Source organism: Oncorhynchus clarkii, chromosome 27 (assembly GCF_045791955.1).
Source record: "Oncorhynchus clarkii lewisi isolate Uvic-CL-2024 chromosome 27, UVic_Ocla_1.0, whole genome shotgun sequence".
Classification (NCBI taxonomy): domain Eukaryota; kingdom Metazoa; phylum Chordata; class Actinopteri; order Salmoniformes; family Salmonidae; genus Oncorhynchus; species Oncorhynchus clarkii.
The window spans coordinates 28,919,629-28,945,128 of NC_092173.1; the positions used below are offsets into that span (position 1 = coordinate 28,919,629).

Sequence of the window (25,500 nt, forward strand, 5' to 3'; positions counted from 1 at the left end):
TTTGTCCTACTCTTCTGATCCAGTGCTCTTGGGTGAAATACAACCCTCTAGACTTCTCAGCTATTATGTAAACGGTACAGTAGAGAGGAACTCCTTGAAAGCCGTGCCCTCAAATCAAGCTGTCAATCAAGAGGATAGGCTAGCGCCGTCGCCCGAGTCGGAAAAGTGTCACCTAGGTTACAATTTGAGGCATGTGTAGTGTAGTGAAGTGTAGTGTAGTGTAGTGTAGTGTAGGCATGTGTTGAGAACCTGGCTCAGAGGAGACACTGGGCCAAATGGGGTGACATTTGTTTGTTAATTATGTTGGAATGCCCATGGCTTTGGTTACAATGCACCTCACAGCCCAGCCAATAAAGCATAGTTTAATTCTAGAGAGGGAGGAGGGGTGGTTATGTGATATTTGTGTAACTCTTGTGTGGTAACTTCTCTCTTCTCTATTAGTCTGATGATAGCCAGCCATAGGGCATTGGTGAAATGTCTGGCTTTCAGAGGAGGAAAATGATGACATATGGGTAGAGCTGGAGAAACTGAATAGAAGATGGAAAGCCCAGTCAGCTTGTTGAATCGCCCAACAAGAGAAATAGAAAGACGGAGAGAGAGAGAGAGTGAGAGGTGTTAAGTAGATATGATCGACTGAAAGCAACATTCCACAGTACTATCTGAGAGTGTGTGTTTCTCTATGTACAATGCCGACTGACCGTTTCTCTCTCGCTATCTATGTTCTTACAGCCTGTAAGATTGGCTACTACCGTGCCCTGGCCACAGACGGTGCCTGCTCCAAGTGTCCTCTCCACAGCTACTCTGTCAGAGAGGGATCTACATCCTGTGCCTGCGACAAGAGCTACTTCCGCTCTGAGACTGACCCTGCATCCATGCCCTGCACTAGTAAGTACACACACACACACACACACACACACACACACACACACACACACACACACACACACACACACACACACACACACACACACACACACACACACACACACACACACACACACACACACACACACACACACACACACACACACACACACACACACACACACAGGCCTGTATGCTTCAGAGTGTAGAGCATAGCAGAGTAGGGACACATGGGGATGGTCTCAGTGTGAGTTTCCCAATTTTCTGATCAGTGGTTTGGCAGTGGGGAGAGAGGTGGTGGAAAGGGAGAGAGGGTGGGGGAGAGGGGGGAGAGGTGGTGGAAAGGGAGAGAGGGTGAGAGAGAGGGGGGAGAGGTGGTGGAAAAGGAGAGAGGATGAGAGAGAGGGGTGAGAGAGGTGGTGGAAAGGGAGAGAGGGTGGGAGAGAGGGGAGAGAGTTGGTGGAAAGGGAGAGAGGGGGGAGAGAGGTGGTGGAAAGGGAGAGAGGGGGAGAGAGAGGGGGGAGAGAGGTGGTGGAAAGGGAGAGAGGTGTGAGAGAGAGAGGGGGGAGAGGTGGTGGAAAGGGAGAGAGGGTGAGAGAGAGGTGGGAGAGGTGGTGGAAAAGGAGAGAGGATGAGAGAGAAGGGAGAGAGGTGGTGGAAAGAGAGAGAGGGGGGAGAGAGAGGGGGAGAGAGGTGGTGGAAAGGGAGAGAGGTTGGGAGAGAGGGGGAGAGAGGTGTTGGAAAGGGAGACAAGGGTGAGAGAGAGGGGGTGGAAAGGGTGAGAGAGAGGGTGGAAAGGGAGAGAGGGTGGAGAGAGAGGGGGAAGAGAGGTGGTGGAAAGTGAGAGAGGGTGAGAGAGAGGGGGGAGAGGTGGTGGAAAGGGAGACAGGGGTGAGAGAGAGGGGGTGGAAAGGGAGAGAGGGTGAGAGAGAGGGTGGAAAGGGAGAGAGGTGTGAGAGAGAGGGGGGAGAGAGGTGGTGGAAAGGGAGAGAGGGGGTGGAAAGGGAGACATGGGTGAGAGAGAGGGGGTGGAAAGGGAGAGAGGGTGAGAGAGAGTGTGGAAAGGGAGAGAGGTGTGAGAGAGAGGGGGAGAGAGGTGGTGGAAAGGGAGAGAGGGTGGGAGAGAGGGGGGAGAGCGGTGGTGGAAAGGGAGAGAGGGTGAGAGAAAGGGGGTGGAAAGGGAGAGAGGGTGAGAGAGAGGGTGGGAGAGAGGTGTGTGAGAGAGGGGGGAGAGAGGTGGTGGAAAGGGAGAGAGGGTGAGAGAGAGGGGGGAGAGAGAGGGGGGAGAGAGGGGGTGGAAAGGGAGAGGGGGGAGAGGTGGTGGAAAGGGAGAGAGGGTGAGAGAGAAGGGGAAGAGAGGTGTTGGAAAGGGAGAGAGGGTGGGAGAGAGGGGGGAGAGAGAGGGGGAGAGAGAGGGGGAGATAGAGGGGGAGAGAGGTGGTGGAGTGGGAGAGAAGGCGGAGAGAGGTGGTGGAATGGGTGAGAGGGTGGGAGAGAAGAGTGAGAGAGGTGGTGGAAAGGGAGGGGGGGGGAGAGAAGGGGGAGAGAGGTGGTGGAAAGGGAGAGAGGGTGAGAGAGAGCGGGTGGAAAGGGAGAGAGGGTGAGAGAGGGGGGGGAGAGAGGTGGTGGAAAGGGAGAGAGGGTGAGAAAGAGGGGGGAGAGGTGGTGGAAAAGGAGAGAGGGTGAGAGATGGGGGGAGAGAGGGGGTGGAAAGGGAGAGGGGGGAGAGGTGGTGGAAAGGGAGAGAGGGTGAGAGAGAGGGGGGAGAGAGGTGGTGGAAAGGGAGAGAGGGTGAGAGAGAGGGGGGAGAGAGGTGGTGGAAAGGGAGAGAGGGTGAGAGAGAGGGGGGAAAGAGAGGGGGGAGAGAGGGGGTGGAAAGGGAGAGGGGGGAGAGGTGGTGGAAAGGGAGAGAGGGTGAGAGAGAGGGGGGAGAGAGGGGGTGGAAAGGGAGAGGGGGAGAGGTGGTGGAAAGGGAGAGAGGGTGAGAAAGAGGGGGGAGAGGTGATGGAAAGGGAGAGAGGGTGAGAAAGAGGGGGGAGAGAGGTGGTGGAAAGGGAGAGAGGGTGAGAAAGTGCGGGGAGAGAGGTGGTGGAAAGGGAGAGAGGGTGAGAAAGAGGGGGGAGAGAGGGAACAATACTCAGGGTTGAGTGAATTCCTCTCGGATGGTGATAGCTGGATCCATGCTCTGGCCAATTTACCCTGTGCTCCCTCACGGCCCAACTCAGCACTCAGCCAACAATTACTGAGACAGAAAAAGAGAGGGAGAGAGGGTAGATGGGTGGGGTGAGGGAGGGAGTTGGGATGGACTGGATAATGGGGGAGTGGGATACGGAGACTAGGGGGAGTAGGGAATTGAGAGATAGGAAAAGCGGGAAAGATGGAGGGAAAAGGGAGAACGAAAGAATGTTGGTGAACAAGGATCCCTCCTTCTGTTTGTCCAAACGCTCAGTTAACTTGGTGGAAACAGTTTCAGGTAACGATGTGGTAATATTTTGGTAGCGTTTTTGTAATGTTTAGGTAGCACTCACACACCTCCCCCTCTCCTAAACCACCAGCCCTCCGGCCCCAGGGCTCGATGCCATTTGCTGGTCCTGCCAAGTATCCGGCCGCCTCAGTGATTGACAGGCTATTTGGCCCAATCGGTGTCCTGGCTGTCTGAACCACACCTCTCACAGCATCCCTCTTTTGTCCTACTCTTCTGATCCAGTGCTCTTGGGTGAAATACAACCCTCTAGACTTCTCAGCTATTATGTAAACGGTACAGTAGAGAGGAACTCCTTGAAAGCCGTGCCCTCAAATCAAGCTGTCAATCAAGAGGATAGGCTAGCGCCGTCGCCCGAGTCGGAAAAGTGTCACCTAGGTTACAATTTGAGGCATGTGTAGTGTAGTGAAGTGTAGTGTAGTGTAGTGTAGTGTAGGCATGTGTTGAGAACCTGGCTCAGAGGAGACACTGGGCCAAATGGGGTGACATTTGTTTGTTAATTATGTTGGAATGCCCATGGCTTTGGTTACAATGTACCTCACAGCCCAGCCAATAAAGCATAGTTTAATTCTAGAGAGGGAGGAGGGGTGGTTATGTGATATTTGTGTAACTCTTGTGTGGTAACTTCTCTCTTCTCTATTAGTCTGATGATAGCCAGCCATAGGGCATTGGTGAAATGTCTGGCTTTCAGAGGAGGAAAATGATGACATATGGGTAGAGCTGGAGAAAATGAATAGAAGATGGAAAGCCCAGTCAGCTTGTTGAATCGCCCAACAAGAGAAATAGAAAGACGGAGAGAGAGAGAGAGAGTGAGAGGTGTTAAGTAGATATGATCGACTGAAAGCAACATTCCACAGTGTGTGGGGTGTGTACTATCTGAGAGTGTGTGTTTCTCTATGTACAATGCCGACTGACCGTTTCTCTCTCGCTATCTATGTTCTTACAGCCTGTAAGATTGGCTACTACCGTGCCCTGGCCACAGACGGCGCCTGCTCCAAGTGTCCTCTCCACAGCTACTCTGTCAGAGAGGGATCTACATCCTGTGCCTGCGACAAGTAGCATTTTAATAGCATTTTGGTCGTGTTTTGGAAGCGTTGTGTTTGCGTTCCCTACTGTTTAATTACCCAGTGTCAGTCACAGATGGCTCCCCCTCTCCCTCTCTCTTACGCTCGCCCCCTCCGTCTGGATAATCCTGGGAGCAACAGGTAGGGCCAAAGGTAGTGTTAATGGAATGTAGGAGACCAGGGAGCTTCTGGAATGTGTCTGTGATTGAATAGAACATATAATAACCCATAATATAGTTATACAGCACAGCATGACTTACCATGGCAACAAATGGGTCCATGCTCAGACATGGACGCAAAACCCCATTGTACTGGGGGATGAATCCAGCTCACATACATATGACCTTAGTCCTCTTCCGTTTATGACAGAATGGCACTAAGGAAATCTATCTGTTTAATAGCTCAGTGTTCTAGCAGGAAACCACAGAGGAGATAGAAACAGGAAGACTGCTACATTGAACCTTACATGACAAAAGATCATTACAGTGATGGTTCTGCAGCCTCCGCCACCTTAATTTAGAAACTATCATCTATAACTGACTGGAAGGAGGGGTGAGCGAGGAGAGGGGATGAGGGAGGGAGGGAGGAGAGGGGATGAGGGAGGGAGGCTTCATCATAAAGTTTAATGAGAACTGGTAATGAATTGTCAGACGAAGGTAGGGATGATACTAATATTAACCCTGTACACACACACACACACACACACACACACACACACACACACACACACACACACACACACACACACACACACACACACACACACACACACACACACACATACTCTCTCTCTATCTCTCTCTCTCTCTCTCTCCCCCCTCCCTATCTCCTCCCCAGTATAACCCCTGTCCTCCAAATTAATCAGTGGCTTTTTGCTCCTCCAAAAATAACACTGATAATTAATTTCCATTGTGAAATGATTCAGAAGTAGATGGACTGGCATTCTTATTTCAGCCCGTGTCGATCCCTTTGCTTGCCCATGTTACCTCCATTAGTCTGGGGGGGGGGGGGTTTACAGTTAACTTAATTACTGTTTAACATGTTTGAAAGCAACATTTGAATTAGGAGTGTACAGGGTGAAACATTACAAAACACAGACCCTAGATCAAGGCATCTTCTTTATTACTGGGTTAAAAACAAACTGTCAAATCCCTAAGAGAGTCCCATAAACAGATCTGGGACCAGCTGGATTAGGCTCACTGCCATGATAACTAATTACACATCCACCACATGAATGTAGACTTCCTAACTTCCCAGCCCTTTTGAAAAGAAAAGGAGACCTCAGGAATAGTTGGGTTAGCAGGGACTGCAAACTATAATTAGGACTTAATCACTTAGCTATAGCCACCACAGACAAACACTACTATTGATTTCCCCAAAACAAAGTGTTTCAATTTCAACAATTTAGTGTTGTGTTTAATCGCAACACCAAAGTCTACTCAGTCACTTCAAACCAAGTCTCTCTTCTCACAGCTGCTTTGTCTGACAGTTACCCATACGTTTGGCTAAGTGAGAGTACTTCAGACCACCTCTCTGTACCTTTCTCTCCCTCTTCTCTCTCCCAGGACCCCCGACAGCTCCGCTCCACCTCATCTCCAACGTCAATGAGACATCGGTCAACTTGGAGTGGAGCGCTCCTCTCTCCTCTGGCGGACGCCAAGACCTCAGCTACAACGTGGTGTGTAAACGCTGTGTGCCCGAGGGGACACGGTGTCAGCCCTGTGGGAACGGGGTCCACTTCAGCCCCCAACAGCTGAGCCTCAGGGCCACCAAGGTGTCTATCAATGACCTGCAGGCTCACACTAACTACACCTTTGAGATTTGGGCTGTTAACGGGGTCTCCCAGCAGAGCCCTGGACCTGAGCAGGCCGTGTCGGTGACGGTCACTACCAACCAGGCCGGTGAGTTGGGGTTGGGGTTGGGGGGAGATGTGTGTGGGTGGGGAGAGATTTGCTGGAGACTGTTGTTGTTTGTTGGGTTGTTTTGGTAAAGGTTGAGATGTGCTTTGAATGTTTGAATTTTATTTTATTTTAAGGGGAATGGGGAAACAGATTTATATTCTAATGAATTGTATTGATTTGGTTAGGCTTAATTAAGTTGCGGTATGTTGGCTAGGGCAGTGTGTGTTGTTCTAGTGGAATGAGATCATGAATACTGCGGCTGGCCCTCTACAACCACAGTAGAGCTCCCTGCCTGCTGGTGTGATGAAAGGCCCCTGTTGTTTTGTCGTTCGGCCATTTTTTCTCCAGTTGTTGTGCAAATGTATTTTACGGCTGTGACCTTTCCTTCCTTCCCTCCTGATAGATGATTATTACCTCTGGTTTTACTGCGGCGCTCTTGGGTGGCGGGCTAAGTGCCTTGTTGTGTTGCTGTTTTGATCCCTGGGAAAAGAGAAGATCTCTGGAGGATTCTGACTGGCTATTTAAGGACAGGACGGCTTGATTTATCTGGTCTGGGAGAAAGGAGAGATTAATGGATCTAGAGCTGCCTTGAAACCAGTTGTCCTGCGATAGTAAGATATATAAATGATGCTGTTGGCTCGTCACTGAAGCATGTTTCACAACTGTTCTCCATTCTCTAATACTTACATTAAGTTGGCCCTCCTGCAGCTGGAGGCATTAGGAGTGTGTGTGTGCTTGTGTGCATGTGTGGTCATGCTTGTGTGTGCGTGTGAGGCAAAAATGTCTGCCTGTGCAGGTTATTTTGTGTGTTGTGTAGAATGTGTGCGTGTGTGTGTTAGAGAATGCCTGTGCATGTGTATGTGTGTGTCTTGAGAACGTGTGTGTGTGTGTCTTGTGAATGTGTGTGTGTGTCTGAGAATGTGTGTGTGTGTGTCTTGTGAACGTGTGTGTGTGTGTGTCTGAGAACGTGTGTGTGTGTGTCTTGTGAACGTGTGTGTGTGTGTGTCTGAGAATGTGTGTGTGTCTTGTGAACGTGTGTGTGTGTGTCTTGAGAACGTGTGTGTGTGTGTCTTGTGAACGTGTGTGTGCGGGTTGAAGAGAATAGCACCAGAGTTGATTGGATTTCTCCCCTAATACTCAGTAGGGGGTTTCAGAGCTCTGATTTCACCCCTGTAATCCAGACAGTCATCTGTGGCTGTCCCTCGCTCTATATCACCCCCATCCAGACACAGTGGATTACACATTTATTACGATAGATTTATTATGATATGCTCTGTAAAAAGCCACTTCGGCCAGCGGCCTTGATCAAGATTCAGGTTTCTGTAGGGAAAGAGTGCAGAGGGGGAGTTGGGGGATTCCTCATTTCACCATGAACAATCCCCCTGGTAAATCAGATAGGGTGTAACCCCTTCACCCCTCTGGATGAAGGAAGGGGTGTGTGTGGGTTTGAGGGATGCCCAGCTTTGTTCCGACCTGTAAATCGATGTTTAGAAAGTTTATGAGATCCAGTCTTTACTCTTGTTTGTGTGTGTGTGTGTGTGTGTGTGTGTGTGTGTGTGTGTGTGTGTGTGTGTGTGTGTGTGTGTGTGTGTGTGTGTGTGTGTGTGTGTGTGTGTGTGTGTGTATGTCTCAGTATGATCATTATTGGTATGTGTAATGTCTTGAAAAGGTAGTGAGTTAGTGCATGTAAGTGTTTGTCATTGTGTGTGTGTGTTTCCAGGGGTGGCAGGGTAGCCTAATGGTTAGAGTGTTGGACTAGCAACCGGAAAGTTGTAAGTTCAAACCCCCGAGCCGACAAGGTAACAATCTGTCGTTCTGCCCCTGAACAGGCAGTTAAACCACCATTCCTAGGCCTTCATTGAAAATAAGAATGTGTTCTTAACTGACTAGTTAAATAAAGGTAAAATAAAAATCAGTGTGTGTGTTTCCATCACTATGCTGAATTGGAAATGTGGGTGGAAGGAGACTTTATTGGGGATCTCGTTTGGGGCAAACAATTTCTCGACACCCTGAAAAACAGCTCCCATTTTGCCAGTTTTTTCCTCTGCTGCAGCAAATCAAGTGACTCCAATCTGGCAACCAGACTCCAATATGGCACCCACATGTGTTCCCCGGCCTTTGTTTCTTTAATGTCAATCCATAATTCACCACATATTCTCCAAACCACACGATGTGACCACAGCTGGTCCAGTTACCTGAATATCAGAATGAACATGTTCACAAAGTCAAACTCATTCACTCAACTCTCTCTCTCTCTCTCTCTCTCTCTCTCTCTCTCTCTCTCTCTCTCTCTCTCTCTCTCTGTAAGACAAACTAACTCACTCAAGAGCGTAACTTACTCACAGGGTCCAACTCTTTCTCACTGTGACACACAGACTCAGAAAGTAGCTCAAAAAGTAGCTAGCTCAACAAACTTAACCACAAAGACATTTTCATCCACCCAGGGAGCAAACATTCAACTAATCTCAGTTTGTCTGTGTTACTCATTCCCAGCTCTGCTAATGTGTCTCTGCTAGCTAATATATGCATGGGCTGCTGTGTGCCGTTGTATTCTCCACTGTCTGTGAGCGATAATGTGAGTATGTGTATGTTTTTATGTGTGTTTCCATCTGTCTGTTGGTATAATGAGTTTGTGTGTGTGTGTGTGTGCACGTGCATGTATGCTTGGGTGTGTGTGAGTGTTGCGGTGGGCGAGCTGTAAAAGAGTTTTTGGAGCACATTATTGGGAAATGAGATCTGAATATTCATTGCTTTTCCACTTAGTATTCCGCCAGCGTTTTAGCCCACGCTTTCAGGAGGCGGTAAGACATTACAGATCTGCCCCACATTCAGGTCTGTCTACAGAGGTGCCGGTCAGGCAGCTAGTTTACACTGTTATTCTTCAATCTAGCCCTGTTGTTACATCTCTAATCTCCTGCATCGCCTGTGTTAGCTTGATCCTGGCCGTGTGTTTGGAGTGTGATAGTGACACAATGTGTGTGTATGTAGGCCTACATGTGTCCTATGTGTTTTTGGTGTGTGTGTGTGTGTGTGTGTGTGTTCCTGCGTGCATGCATGTGTGTGTTTTATCTTCTCTAAGTCTTAAACTTTTCCCTGATTGATAGTACAGTGTGTCCTTCCATTGTAACCTTCACCTCCTCCATACCAAGCCTTAGAAGGAACCACTCACAGAATCACTCATCTTTAACTTCACATTAGCCTTGGAAAAAGCAACAAGAGGACCAGAACCCGATTAAATCTCCATATCTGTCATCTTAGGAGAAAGGATGGATGTGTGGATTACCTAAGGGGAATGGGCCGGCTGACCCTTTGGGTTTCTTTCTGGTCGGGAGCGTCCCTGGTCACCCCCGGGGGGCCCTTCAAAGTGGGTCTGGCTGCCAGGCGCCCTCCAGTAAATATTGATTTGAGGGTTACAAATGGCCGCCGTTCTAATTGTTTAATAGAGACGCAACACTTTAGCCCGACCGGCAGAATGACACAACCCAGGGAAATCTATTTACCTCCGCTCGCTCTGAGAGCTGTATGTACACCCCCCCCCCACCCCGTTCCAGACCCATCTCCCATTCCAGGCCTGGTTGAACTCAATCCCTCCCTAAAAGCCTGGTTGTGTTAGCATTAGAGTGAACACTAGCCTCCCGGGACAGTAACCCCTGGACTGGTCTGGGGGAATACAATGTACATAATGTCACAGAGAATCCTTTCATAATCCACGCTAGGGGTCGCCTCAATAATCACAACAGTGTAATTGTTTAAAAGGCAGCACCAGGTAGGCTAGATAGTAAGTTTACAGTAGCCAAAGTCACGGGTCAGAGATTTACTTAGCTTCTATATTAGTACTACTCTAGCTAACTTTAAATGGCAGACAGTGAACTACCACAATATCAGCAACAATGTTTTGCCTGCATTTGTGTTTTAGCCTTGGTGGAGACTCAGGACCGTGTGTGTGACCGGGTCGGTGTGATACTGGGTCTATGTGTGTCTGGGTCTGTGTGTGACTGGGTCTGTGTGTGACTGGGTCTGTGTGTGACTGGGTCAGTGTGTGACTGTGTGTGACTGGGTCTGTGTGTGACTGTGTGTGACTGGGTCTGTGTGTGACTGGGTCAGTGTGTGACTGTGTGTGACTGGGTCTGTGTGTGACTGGGTGTGACTGGGTCTGTGTGTGACTGGGTCTGTGTGTGACTGGGTGTGACTAGGTTTGTGTGTGACTGGGTCTGTGTGTGACTGGGTCTGTGTGTGACTGGGTCTGTGTGTGACTGGATGTGACTGGGTCTGTGTGTGACTGTGTGTGACTGGGTCTGTGTGTGACTGGGTCTGTGTGTGACTGGGTCTGGGTGTAACTGGGTGTGACTGGGTCTGTGTGTGACTGGGTCTGTGTGTGACTGGGTCTGTGTGTGACTGGATGTGACTGGGTCTGTGTGTGACTGTGTGTGACTGTGTGTGACTGGGTCTGTGTGTGACTGGGTCTGTGTGTGACTGGGTCTGTGTGTGACTGGATGTGACTGGGTTTGTGTGTGACTGGGTGTGACTGGGTCTGTGTGTGACTGGGTCTGTGTGTGACTGGGTCTGTGTGTGACTGGGTGTGACTAGGTTTGTGTGTGACTGGGTCTGTGTGTGACTGGGTCTGTGTGTGACTGGGTGTGACTGGGTCTGTGTGTGACTGGGTCTGTGTGTGACTGGGTCTGTGTGTGACTGGGTCTGTGTGTGACTGGATGTAACTGGGTCTGTGTGTGACTGTGTGTGACTGGGTCTGTGTGTGACTGGGTCTGTGTGTGACTGGGTCTGTGTGTGACTGGATGTGACTGGGTCTGTGTGTGACTGTGTGTGACTGGGTCTGTGTGTGACTGGGTCTGTGTGTGACTGGGTGTGACTGGGTTGATGTGTGTGCAATGTGTATATATGGGGGAAGAGTTAATGGCTGTTGAGGAGGTGAGAGGAAGGGGCTGGAAGGGTGTTTCTCCTGAAGGGCTCTACAGTACCAACATTTGACTTGCATATGCGTCTATATATTTTGCTGTGCAACATGGAATTTTTATTGAGGAGCACCAGTGCGCCTAGAGAAATGAAGGATTCTATCTTTAATATCGCAAATATTTTTCCTTGTGCTCCTAAATTTCTTTGTGTGCACCTACATTTTTCAACACGTGTTCCTTGTAAAAAAAGGTCAGGGTAGAGCCCTGCTCTGTCTGAAGATGTCTTTGAACTCCCCTATCCAGCTCTACCTGACTGTGTGTGTGTGTACTCAGCCTGCATGTCTGTTTGTCTGTGTGACCCTCTGTCTATAATTGTATTTCTCTTTCCTTGGGCATGAGTGTGTGCTGGTCTTTTTGTAGGCTCCACCTCTGCATTTGTCAGTGCTTTTCGATCAGTAAGTGGATGTTTTTTTCCCCAGACAACTATATCCGTATGGATGATGTAACTTTCTAGTGTCGTCTGTGTCTGACTCTGACCAAATGTGTGTGTTGTCAGTCTCTGAGATAGAGGCTTGACTTTTGGAGCGAGTTGGGAGGGAGTGAGTGTGAGCTGTTATCTGTGTTTTAACCTGCAGACGTTGAGGGGGGAACACAGACAGAGCAGCTGGTTGAAATATTGTCTCATTATGGGCTGCTGCAGAATGGCCTTTAGACATTGACCTCTGCCTACTTTTAATAAAAAACTATTGATTGGCTAGAAGACAGAGCAGCAACAGCAAGGGAGCAGGGGAGATGTCATAGCAACGCAGTGGTTACCCAGGGTGACCAGAGAATCTTTGGAATTTGTGGGACAGGAAGTGAGATAGTCCTTAGCTTAGCTTGGAGCGTCTGCTGTGTGGAGGGAAATGGATCTAAAACTAGCTGTAGGCATTGGGAAGGTTTGTTTGGATGTATTCCAGCCATTTGGCTTAGCAATAGAGCTTCACCATTGGACTGCGTAGCTGTAGCGCTGTAGCCGTAGCCATTAGCCGTTACACACCTAAGCCCTTTGACTGGGAGCCAAGCTAAACGGCAGGTGGAGTTGATTGCATGGTATGGTGACTTTCTCAGAAAGAGCAATAGGAAAGAAACAGACTTAGTGGCTCAGAGGGTCAAAACAACAAGGCAGGAAAGGTCAATGCTCCCGAGTGGCGAGTGGCTCCCGAGTGGCGCAGCAGTCTAAGGCACTGCATCTCAGTGCAAGAGGCGTCACTACAGTCCCTGGTTTAAATCCAGGCTGTATCACATCCAGCCGTGAGTGGGAGTCCCATAGGGCGGCTCACAATTGGCCCAGCGTCGTTGGGGTTTGGCCAGAGTAGGTCTTCATTGTAAATAAGAATTTGTTCGTAACTGACTTGCCTAGTTAAATAAAGGTTAAATAAAAAAATATATCTCTCTTTTTGTCATTTCTTTCTGTCCCTAGCACCGTCTCCCGTCAACTCTATCCAAGCCAAGGACATCACCAGACACACCATCTCCCTGGCCTGGCAGCAGCCTGAGAAAGCCAACGGGGTCATCCTGGAGTACGAGGTCAAATACTATGAGAAGGTGAGGTGGGAAATGTAGTTCTCTGGGAAATGCAGTTTTTTTCCGCTCAGGCTTTAAAATAACATTGAACCTGACAGGTTGAGAAATCTTTTTTTTTCTAAACAGTGAAAAGGTGACAACCCTCTGACGAAGCTGAAGTAAGAACCTTTGACATGCCAGGAACACCACCTCAACTCTTTTCATCCCTCTGTCTCTCCTTCAGGACCAGAATGAGAGGAGTTTTCGCATTATCAAGACGTCGTCCAGGAAAACCACCTCAACTCTTTTCATCCCTCTGTCTCTCCTTCAGGACCAGAATGAGAGGAGTTATCGCATTATCAAGACGTCGTCCAGGAACACCGACATCAAGGGCCTGACCCCTCTGACCTCCTATGTGTTCCATGTGCGCGCTCGCACCGCCGCCGGCTACGGAGAGTTCAGCGCTCCTTTCGAGTTCATGACCAACTCTGGTAAGTGGAGCGCTACCTTAACAGCATCGCACAAATCACTGTGATGATGTCATTGTGACACAGAGCAAGTGTCAACATGTGTTCTGTTTTAGCACATGCTATCCACCTACATCTTTGTCACAGCTTCTAACATGTTGGAACATGAATGATATAGACATTATGTCACATACTGATATCACCTGTTTTAGTACATCTGAATAACACCTAAATAATCCCAAACATTTAACAAACATTCAAACTCATAAGTATATTATTGACTGTTATGAACAGTCCTGACCTCCAATAAGAGGCCCTGTGTCATCTGATTGCCCCTGTCATGTGGGCAGGAGGACGTCTGTTCTGTCCTCTAGACACAGGTGTCTCCTTGTGATGCAGATGGAGATAGTGGCATATGGTAATGAGACACTGAAGCACACAGCTCTTTGCCCGGTGGAATGGCACTGCATTGTGTCTCAACGGGCCTCTGAGAAACACAATACTTTATGGGGACTCATAAAATGGAGGATAGGGAGAAGGACTAATACTCTGGGCCACACATGGAGGGAGAGAGGAAGGGAGAGGAGGTCAATGACGAAGGCAAATAGAACATCTACTGTAGGTTTTACATCTCGGGACCTGATTAGACTGAATGATATTGACTTTGTGTCTGTCCACCCACTCTTTCCCTCTCTCTACCTCTCCTTTTTCTCTCTCGTTCTTTCTCTATCTCTCCTTTTTCTCTCTCGTTCTTTCTCTATCTCTCCTTTTTCTCTCTCTTTCTTTCTCTACTTCTCCTTTTTCTCTCTCTTTCTTTCTCTACCTCTCCCTTTTCTCTCTTTCTTTCTCTACCTCTCCTTTTTCTCTCTTTCCCTCTCTCTACCTCTCCTTTTTCTCTCTCTTTCTTACTCTACCTCTCATTTTTCTCTCTCTTTCTCTCTCTCAACCGCTAATTTTTCTCTCTCTCTTTCTCTCACTACCTCTCCTTTTTCTCTCTCTCTCTCTCTCTCTCTCTCTCTTGCTCTCTCTCTCTCTACCTGTCTCCTCACTCTCTATATATTTGTATTCCTCTCTCTTCTCCTCTTTCTTCTTTCTCTCCCTCCCGCTCTTCCTCTCATATTCAGTTCCAGCTCCTATCATCGGAGATGGGACTAACTCCACAGTGTTGCTGGTGTCTGTGGTGGGCAGTGTTGTTCTCCTCCTCATACTCATCAGTGCCTTCGTCATCAGCAGGAGGTGAGACTCTCATCCTCTCTCTCTCTCTCTCTCTCTCTCTCTCTCTCTCTCTCTCTCTCTCTCTCTCGCTCTCTCTCTCTGTTTTCTTTCTCTCCATCTTGCCTCCGTGATGAGAATGTCTTGCTTGGCAGCTGCTTGGCAGGCTCGAAAAAGTGTCTGTCACACGACAACGATAGGTGAACGCACGCACTAACACACACACACACACACACACACACACACACACACACACACACACACACACACACACACACACACACACACACACACACACACACACACACACACACACACACACACACACACAGCCCCAGTGAGTGATGTGTAGCCACACCTGAGACATGATTGACGGTGTGACAGTTGAAGAGATGTAATCAGCGACCCTCGCTCCTCTTCTCCCACTCCATCGCCTCTTTCCTTTCTCTTCTTCTCTTCCCTCCACCTCTATCCCTCTCTCTTTGTGGCTGTGATATGGGGTGGTAGTTAGATTCTGTGACCTGTGGGGAGATGGAGAGTGAGAGAGACAGTGAGAGAGTAGGAGAGATAGTGAGAGAGAGGGAGGTGTAGAAGAAGAGAGAGACAGTGAGAGAGTAGGAGAGATAGAGAGAGAGAGTGAGAGAGACAGTGAGAGAGTAGGAGAGATAGTGAGAGAGAGGGAGGTGTAGAAGAAGAGAGAGACAGTGAGAGAGTAGGAGAGATAGAGAGAGAGAGTGAGAGAGTAGGAGAGATAGAGAGAGAGAGAGTGAGAGACACAGTGAGAGAGTAGGAGAGATAGAGAGAGAGTGAGAGAGACAGTGAGAGAGTAGGAGAGATAGAGAGAGAGAGTGAGAGAGAGGGAGGTGTAGAAGAAGAGAGAGAGTGAAAGAGACAGTGAGAGAGTAGGAGAGATAGAGAGAGAGAGTGAGAGAGAAGGAGGTGTAGAAGAAGAGAGAAAAAGTGAGAGAGAAGGAGGCAGCAGGTGGATTTGCAGTGACCCAATCAGAGGGTGTTAACCAGTGAGCAGTAGAGCAGAACAAAGCAGTGACACACAGATGGGATTACATGCAGATGGGGTCTCTCTCTTCACGCTTTAACCACGCTCTGTCTTTTACTGGCCACTGTTTGTGGGTGTGTGTGCGCTCCTGTGTGATTGGACACTTCGAAATGTATGAGAGAGAGAGTGTGTGGGCGATGGAGAAGGGGTATGTTTGTGTGTTTGTGCGCACATGTGTGTGTGATTGGGGCTCTTCCAGCCAAGCAGGTGGCCGTCTTTGATTCATATTCATTGACGGTAACCGTCTGTCATTGTGTCTTGACCATCGTGCGGGGGAGGGGTGGGTGGGTAGCGCTCAGCGTGGCTCACAGAGCTGTTTAACAGTCATTAAAAGGACAGAGAGGCACATTGTCATGTTTAAAAGTCATTAGTCCAACATTGTTCTGCACATCTGGTGGCCTTAGACAACCTCAAGAATAACACCATGGACTTGCTCTGTGCTGCTGAACCTAGCTAACCACGTCGGCCATGTTGTTTTTCTTCCCAGAAGGAGTAAGTACAGTAAGGCCAAGCAGGATGCTGATGAAGAGAAACACCTACACCAAGGTAGACCACTCACTGTACTCATCCTACGCTAGTATCAACGTTCACTGATGAGCGACACTGAAAAAAGAGCCTCTGAAAAAATGACGCAGTTGGTTAATAGAGTAATAAAAAACAGTTATGTTTGTAATAAAAGTGTGGATGAAATGTGTATTCCAAAAGTACTGCCATATAACATTTACCACAGTATTCTCCAGTCAAAACCTATTGACAAGATAAATACTTTCATATTATTTTAGACGTCATTAACGCTGATGAAATAAGAGTTATTACATCAATCTAACAGAGACATTGGATGGAGAGATGTTGTAATGTACAAGTTGAGGAATTAAAGGATAAAGGAGAAGAGAGGAAGGCAGTATAGCCCACAGCATGGAGAAAATGAAGAACAGATGGGGCTCTGCTGGTCAGAATGCACTAACCGTCCCTTTTCCCTCCTCCTTTCTCTCAGGAGTGAGGATATACGTAGACCCCTTCACCTACGAGGACCCCAACCAAGCTGTCCGAGAGTTTGCCAAGGAGATCGACGCTTCCTGTATCAAGATTGAGAAAGTCATTGGCATCGGTACGGACTGGACTTACCATTGCACATACTTTTACTATGTCAACATGACCGTCTGTCAGACTGGTAATATTTGGCCCGACTCATTGGGTCAATAGACAATAAAATGACTTGGGAGGGAAAATGTAATGTTCCTGCTTTCCCTTGTCTGCCAGTGGAAAAAGTCAGCCGATAAACCAAATAATAGAAAATAATCAATAGCCATTTCCCTCTCTCTTGCTCTCTTTCTGCTCGACTGAGAAGGAGGGATTGGGGATCACAGGGGGTCGATCAATGATTAAAGTACAGCCCCCTTTCCCACCACCACCTGTTCCCTTCCCTAGAAATAAGTGTGGTTTCTGTGTTATCAGGTATTTTCTTCACCACGTTGAAAATGTATGAGTATGTATTTTCTTGTGAGTTTGATAAGACGTGTGTTTTATAATAAGTTGTGTGTATGTGTGTGTTTTATAATAAGTTGTGTGTATGTGTGTGTTTTATAATAAGTTGTGTGTATGTGTGTGTTTTATAATAAGTTGTGTGTATGTGTGTGTTTTATAATAAGTTGTGTGTATGTGTGTGTTTTATAATAAGTTGTGTGTATGTGTGTGTTTTATAATAAGTTGTGTGTATGTGTGTGTTTTATAATAAGTTGTGTGTATGTGTGTGTTTTATAATAAGTTGTGTGTATGTGTGTGTTTTATAATAAGTTGTGTGTATGTGTGTGTTTTATAATAAGTTGTGTGTATGTGTGTGTTTTATAATAAGTTGTGTGTATGTGTGTGTTTTATAATAAGTTGTGTGTGTTTTATAATAAGTTGTGTGTGTTTTATAATAAGTTGTGTGTGTTTTAAAATAAGTTGTGTGTGTTTTATAATAAGTTGTGTGTATGTGTGTGTTTTATAATAAGTTGTGTGTGTGTTTTATAATAAGTTGTGTGTATGTGTGTGTTCCAGGTGAGTTTGATAAGGCGTGTGTTTTATAATAAGTTGTGTGTATGTGTGTGTTCCAGGTGAGTTTGGGGAGGTGTGCAGCGGTCGTCTGAAAATGCCAGGGAAGAGGGAGATTTGTGTGGCCATTAAAACCCTGAAGGCGGGATACACCGACAAGCAGAGGCGGGACTTCCTGTCTGAGGCCAGCATCATGGGCCAATTCGACCATCCAAACATCATTCACCTGGAGGGAGTGGTCACCAAGTGTAAGTAGGATCCTAATCAGAGGATTTTTAAAAGGCAGAATTTAAATAAATGTGAGTAAATCAAAATATTGTGGATCTTATATTAGAGAAACCAATCATATACTCTATATTTTCCTTATGGTCAACATAAACTATGAGGAGACAAAACCTGAAAGGGACAAACTCAGATAAAGACCCATCCCAGCCCTGTTACCAAGAGAGCCGTGGGTAGGGGTGGTGTGGGTCTGGACATGGCGCCCATTCTGGGAATCCCCAGGTGGTTGGAGTCCAGATGGAACAGGTCTGGTCCAGGTCGGCTACAGGGTTAATGTGTCCTGCGCTGCAACTAGCTCATTAATCATAGTGTCAGCTGTAAATGTGTTTGGGGTTAGAGAGTGATACCGTATCTGCAGGACAGACCCTGTACTGCTGCCACACCAGACGCTGGCTTCTTACCCCTTCACCCCTTGTTGTTTAGAGTGTATTGGGGGATGGGGGGTGTACGTGTGGGAAACTAGTTGGGCGTTCAGTTCGTAGTGCGTTGTATAGGTGTTTGAGAGAGAGAGTTTCTATTGATGTTCCTACTGGTTTAGAATTGTATTCTTCATGTCTTTTACTATGAATGTGTGTCTGTTCACCTTTGATTAGGTACATGTGTGTGTGAGTGTTACCTCAGATTCCCAGTTACCTTGCCTGGATAGATGGAGAGACTGGTTTAATGCATTGTGACAGAACAGCCAGCCCTATATGTCCTCCTCTCTAGGTGAATAGACCAATCACAGTCAGCCATTCAATCTACACAGCCCTCAGAGAGAGAGAGAGAGAGAGAGAGAGAGAGAGAGAGAGAGGGCAGAAAGGAGAGAGAGAGGGAGAGAGAGAGAGAGAGGAATCAGAGATAGAGGGAGGAAAGACATAGGAGATGAGAAGGAGAGACAGGATGTGATTGAAAAATAGAGAGGAGAACAATAAATGTGAGAGGGAGCGTGAAGGAGAGAGAAGGAGAGAAGAAGAGGGGAATAGGGGGAGAAAGATTGAGAAAGGAAAGGGGAGGCTGAAAGAGAAGCAGACACTGAGAGAGAGAGAGATGTAGAGAGAGATGTAGAGAGAGATGTAGAGAACGAGTAAATGAGATACCAGACTGGAAACAGAAACCGTTTGAGAGGAGAGGACTGCATCTAATTTTCTTCTCCTTCCCTCTCCCCTTACTCCCATCTTTGTAATGACAAAAAGCTTGACACCCATTTCTCTGCAATTAGTCCTTCACACTTGAGTGTGTCGGTGGAATCTATTAAGAATCCATTATTTGAATTGCACTTTTCCCCTCCCTATTTCAATCTATTTAAAAGGGATTTCTATCTCGCCTCAGTACGGCCGCACTGCCTGTCCAAGAGGCCAATTAAGTCTTATTAATTATTGATGAAGTCTAAATACGCACTAAATACATAAATAGACTAACATCAGAGACTCAGAGTTGAGGCAGCATAGCCTCTCATCTTAGCCATTTATTTATTTTTTCTTAGCGTCACTCTGACACAATTAAAAACCCTGGCCGTCCATCGTCAGTCGGTAACACTTTAAGGATTCCCAGCTTTCCTTTAGGATGTGATACATTTAAATTCCCACATTTACATAATGTAAGCACTGCTAAATTAGAAATAGTCCTTTTTATAAAAAACAATTACAATACGATCCAGTGAGAGTTAGTAGCAGGCCTCTTTGTGTTCTCCCACCGACGTCAGCTCTCTTTAATAACGTTCCCCTAATGTTACCTCAACATTCTCCAAACATTGTCCTATATGTTATCCTCTACCCTCCCTAGTCATTTTTGGACAGGTGATAATCAGCTTATTGGCGGGGCCCTTGCCCAGAGTTCATTGCCAAAGGCGGCGGGGCGTATTCAGTAAACAAGACATTAGCATGCAAATAGGCTGGGAGGACGAGGGAGGGGCTGAGAAGGGGCGAGATGGGGGTCGTAGGTCAGACGCTCCTCAGACTTAGTTAGGGAGCTGTCAATCAGCCGCGGCCCGGGGGCAGCAGAGGAGAACAAAACAGCACAAAGATGGTTGACAAAGAGGCTCCCCTCTCAAGTTGAACTCCACTTCCTCTTTGGGGCGTTGCTATAGCCCTGTAAGTCATGGAGTGCCAATCACGCACCACACAGAGCAGTGACTGACAGCCTCTTGGCTGTCAGTGGGAGAGTGGGAGACCTTCACCTTCAGACCCTGAAACTACTAACTACTTGACTCAGTGGAACTAGACACTAATAACTAGGAAACACTCCAATAACTCTCAAATATGTGGGCAAATGAGTTTCTAATAACAAATAAAATGTGAGTATACATGTTTAAAATAATAATCATAATCATAGCACAGTATCTAACAATTCCAAGAGGAGTTAGAAGTAAAAGTAAACTCTTCACCATGTATTTGCTGTATGGCTGGTTAGGCAGTTGCCATCTTGATAGAGCTATGGGATGAACCACACATCTCTCCCCCCTCTCTACCTCCTCCTCTCTACCTCCCAGAGCTACACAAAGACACGCAAACCATCACAGAACCACCAGGGAATCTCCCTCCTGCTGAAAGAAAGAGACAGATGCTCCCCCGAAGAGAGAGAGAGAGAGAGAGAGAGAGAGAGAGAGGGAGAGAGAGAGAGGGAGAGAGAGAGAGAGAGAGAGAGAGAGAGAGAGAGAGAGAGAGAGAGAGAGAGAGAGAGAGAGAGAGAGAGCAGAAAGGAAAGAGAGAGAGGGAGAGAGAGAGAGGGCAGAAAGGAGAGAGAGAGAGAGAGAGGGCAGAAAGGAGAGAGAGAGAGAGAGAGAGAGAGGGCAGAAAGGAGAGAGAGAGGGAGAGAGAGAGAGAGAGAGAGCAGAAAGGAAAGAGAGAGAGGGAGAGAGAGAGAGCAGAAAGGAAAGAGAGAGAGGGAGAGAGAGAGAGGGCAGAAAGGAGAGAGAGAGAGAGAGGGCAGAAAGGAGAGAGAGAGAGGGAGAGAGAGAGATGGCAGAAAGGAGAGAGAGACAGAGAGAGAGAGAGAGGGCAGAAAGGAGTGGCAGGGATGGAGAATGAAATGGAAAAATAGAAAGTGTGAGAGGGAGGAAGAAAGGGAGAGAGAATGTGGAGAGTGACAGAATGTACAGAAAGTTGGCATAAAAGTGGGAAAAGAACCGAGAGAATGGTGAAGGACATAAATAGACAGATTGTCATAGATGAATAGAGATTGTGTGTGTATGTACAGTGCCTTCAGAAAGTATTCACACCCTGAATTCAAAATGGAGGAAATATATTTTTTCACACCAACCTACATACAATACCCCATAATGACAAAGTGAAAACATGTTTTTAGACATTTTAGCACAATTGAAAATGAAATACAGAAATATCTAATTTACGTAAGTATTCACACCCCTGCGTCAATTATTTGTAGAAGCACCGTTGTCAGCGATTACAGCCGAGTCTTTCTGGGTAAATCTCCAAGAGCTTTCCACAACCATTTTCAAGTCTTGCCATAGATTTTCAAGTAGATTTAAGTAAAAACTGTAATTTGGCCACTCAGGAGCATTCACTGTTGTCTTCGATAGCAACTCCAGTGTAGATTTGGCCTTGTGTTTTAGGTTATTGTACAGCTGAAAGGTGAATTAATCTCCCAGTGTCTGGTGGAAAACAGATTGAATCAGGTTTTCCTCTAGGATTTTGCCTGTGCTTAGCTTCATTCCGTTTATTTTTTATCCATAAAACCTCCCCAGTCCTTAACATTTACAAGCATATTCATAACATGATGCAGCCACCATCATGCTTGAAAAAATGGAGAGTGGCAATGTGTTACGTTTGGGGCAAATCCAAAACAACACTTTCTATTCAGGACAAAAAGTGAATTGGGGTTGAATACTTATTGACTCAAGACATTTCAGGGGTAGAATACGTACTGACTCGAGACATTTCAGGGGTTGAATACTTATTGACTCAACACATTTCAGGGGTAGAATACGTATTGACTCAACACATTTCAGGGGTAGAATACTTATTGACTCAACACATTTCAGGGGTAGAATACGTATTGACTCAACACATTTCAGGGGTTGAATACTTATTGACTCAACACATTTCAGGGGTTGAATACTTATTGACTCAACACATTTCAGGGGTTGAATACTTATTGACTCAACACATTTCAGGGGTAGAATACGTATTGACTCAACACATTTCAGGGGTAGAATACTTATTGGCTCAACACATTTCAGGGGTTGAATACTTATTGACTCAACACATTTCAGGGGTTGAATACTTATTGACTCAACACATTTCAGGGGTTGAATACTTATTGACTCAACACATTTCAGGGGTAGAATACCTATTGACTCAACACATTTCAGGGGTTGAATACTTATTGACTCAACACATTTCAGGGGTAGAATACGTATTGACTCAACACATTTCAGGGGTAGAATACTTATTGACTCAACACATTTCAGGGGTAGAATACTTATTGACTCAACACATTTCAGGGGTTGAATACGTATTGACTCAACACATTTCAGGGGTAGAATACTTATTGACTCAACACATTTCAGGGGTAGAATACTTATTGACTCAACACATTTCAGGGGTAGAATACTTATTAACTCAGCACATTTCAGGGGTAGAATACTTATTAACTCAACACATTTCAGGGGTAGAATACGTATTGACTCAACACATTTCAGGGGTTGAATACTTATTGACTCAACACATTTCAGGGGTAGAATACTTATTGACCCAACACATTTCAGGGGTAGAATACGTATTGACTCAACACATTTCAGGGGTAGAATACGTATTGACTCAACACATTTCAGGGGTAGAATACGTATTGACTCAACACATTTCAGGGGTAGAATACTTATTGACCCAACACATTTCAGGGGTAGAATACGTATTGACTCAACACATTTCAGGGGTAGAATACCTATTGACTCAACACATTTCAGGGGTAGAATACTTATTGACTCAACACATTTCAGCTTTAAAATTTGTATTAATTTGTAAACATGTCTAAAAACATAATTCCACTTTGAAATTAAGGGGTTGTCAAGGCTGTGGGTAACTGGTGAAAGGAGTCAGGCGCAGGAGAGCTTAGATGTGTGGACAAGCTATTTAATACAAGAAAACACCCGTATAAACACAATACTATGATGCTGGAAAAATACCGGTACCATGAACTAAACGGGCATAATAACGAAACCCGGCAACAAAATACCAGCCATCAGTAACAACCTTACAATAAAACAAACACGCACACAAACATGGGGGAAACCAGAGGGTAAATAATGAACATGAAATGGGGGGGAATTGAAACCAGGTGTGTAGAAAACAATGGCAAAACAAATGGAAAATGAAAAGTTGATCGGTGATGGCTAGAAGGCCGGTGACGTCGACCGCGGGACCCCGCCCGAGCAAGGAGAGGGACTGACTTCGGCGGAAGTCGTGACAGGGATATTGTGTGTAGGCCAGTGACATTTTTTTTAGCTATATTTAATCCATTTCAATTCAGGCTGTAACACAACAAAATGTGTAAAAAGTCTAGCGGGGTGAATACATTCTGAAGAGACCATATGTGCACATTTCTTGCCTTTGCTCATTAGTATACTAGATTGTGTGTGTGTGTGTGTGTGTGTGGGGGGGGGGGGGGGGGGGGGGGGTTGGTTGGTTGGTGTTATGTTACGGTAGAGATCCTTCTCTGTGTTGTTGAGTAAGTGGGAGCCACGAGGACACACTCACACTGAACTAATTAAATCACTACGGGACTGAGACTAATGGTATACCACACACACACACACACACACACACACACACACACACACACACACACACACACACACACACACACACACACACACACACACACACACACACACACACACACACACACACACACACACACACACACACACACTCTCCTGAGAACCACTGCTCTCCTGCTGTGCTGTGCATCATTTACCTCCAGAATCATCTCTGCGTTTCATTCTCTCTCTCTTTTTTTCTTCAGGTAAACCAGTGATGATTATCACAGAGTACATGGAGAATGGCTCGCTGGATGCATTTCTGAGGGTAAGTCATGCAGTGTGTGTGCATATTCAACTCTGTGTGTGGTATGTGTCTGCTTACACATGTTCAGAACTCTGACTATTACGGCCATTATCCTCTTAATGAATGTCAAACAAGCACGTCATCAAGATTATGATGACTTACTATCTACAATCATCATCACATCCTGCCAGTACACTGCATACAAACATTATCTAACATGAATTTCTTTGTTTGTTTGGTTCTCTAGAAGAATGATGGGCGTTTCACAGTGATCCAGCTGGTGGGCATCTTGCGTGGCATCGCGTCGGGCATGAAGTACCTGTCTGACATGAGCTACGTCCACAGAGACCTGGCCGCACGCAACATCCTGGTCAACAGCAACCTGGTGTGTAAGGTGTCTGACTTCGGCATGTCCAGAGTCCTGGAGGACGACCCCGAGCCTGCTTACACCACCAGGGTAAGAGTCTGGCTGTAATTTCAGTATGTCTATCTACCTGTCAGCATTTTTAGGTGTTTTTATTTTTGTATGTAGATCTATGTTTTTGGTACAGTATGAGTGATACTAACACCTTGTTACCTGACAATCACAGGGAGGGAAGATCCCCATTCGCTGGACAGCCCCAGAGGCCATCGCCTACAGAAAGTTCACCTCGGCCAGCGACGTGTGGAGCTACGGCATTGTCATGTGGGAAGTGATGTCATACGGAGAGCGGCCATATTGGGACATGAGTAACCAGGATGTAAGTCTACAATGAGAACAGATTCAGGTTTAAAACGTCAAATAATAATTATGTTATGTCATAATAACAAATAGTATCTGTGCAATTACAGCTGTACAATTTTCCTGATTCCATCCTATTATTCAATTATAATAACATCATCATTACAGTGTGATTAAGATGGCTGAGGAATCTAGCTCACAGTCTACCATCAACCCTCTAAACCTCTGCCCCCTCTCCCCCAAGGTGATCAAGGCCATAGATGAGGGGTACAGGCTGCCCCCACCTATGGACTGCCCCGTGGCATTGCACCAGCTGATGCTGGACTGCTGGCAGAGGGAGAGGGGCGATAGGCCCAAGTTTGGCCAGATCGTCAACATGCTGGACAAACTGATCCGGAACCCCAATAGCCTGAAGAGGACTGGAGGAGAGACCACACGGTGAGACAGGGATTTCCTGGTTTATTCACTATTATTGTAATGTGTGTAGTCAGTACTGTTTTATACACTCCCATAGAACATTAACTGAACGGTCGGTACACCTTGTAAAATGAAGTATGTGTTCTAATAGAGTTGAGAATTACAATGGTAGCTAGCTGTATGTTATTAAAAAAATAATGTAAATAGGAGCCGTTACTCCTAGGAGGACGTACGTGTGTTTACAGACCTAGAGCTAGTCGGGGAGGAAAGTATTTTCCAATTTAACAGAGAGAGAGAGAGAGAGAGAGAGAGAGAGGGAGGGAGAGAGAGAGAGTCCTAGAGGAGTAATTAGTGGAACTGAATCCCATAAATAGCTTTTACAGTTAAAGAAGGGGAAATGTTCTGCAGAGTATACAGGGGCGGGGGAGTGGTTGAGGTCTTGGGGTCCCTAGCAACATTTCAAATCCACATGCTGGTTCCATGTCTCTGGGTGGTAGAGGTGGAGAAAGACCCCCAAACCACCACAGTATGTTTCACAA

General features: G+C 46.5%; 1 protein-coding gene across 1 annotated transcript in view; it reads left to right on the top strand.

The window, feature by feature from the left end:
• Positions 1-25,500, top strand: part of LOC139385529 (ephrin type-A receptor 4-like) — a 59,853-nt gene that overhangs the window by 31,814 nt on the left and 2,539 nt on the right. The window contains exons 4-15 of the mRNA XM_071130657.1: positions 730-885; positions 5,976-6,311; positions 12,684-12,808; positions 13,098-13,257; positions 14,358-14,469; positions 15,990-16,048; positions 16,497-16,610; positions 17,599-17,784; positions 23,783-23,844; positions 24,071-24,280; positions 24,414-24,563; positions 24,789-24,982. Of these exons, the coding sequence (XP_070986758.1) occupies positions 730-885; positions 5,976-6,311; positions 12,684-12,808; positions 13,098-13,257; positions 14,358-14,469; positions 15,990-16,048; positions 16,497-16,610; positions 17,599-17,784; positions 23,783-23,844; positions 24,071-24,280; positions 24,414-24,563; positions 24,789-24,982 (1,864 nt within the window). The remainder of the gene's footprint in view (positions 1-729; positions 886-5,975; positions 6,312-12,683; positions 12,809-13,097; positions 13,258-14,357; positions 14,470-15,989; positions 16,049-16,496; positions 16,611-17,598; positions 17,785-23,782; positions 23,845-24,070; positions 24,281-24,413; positions 24,564-24,788; positions 24,983-25,500) is intronic.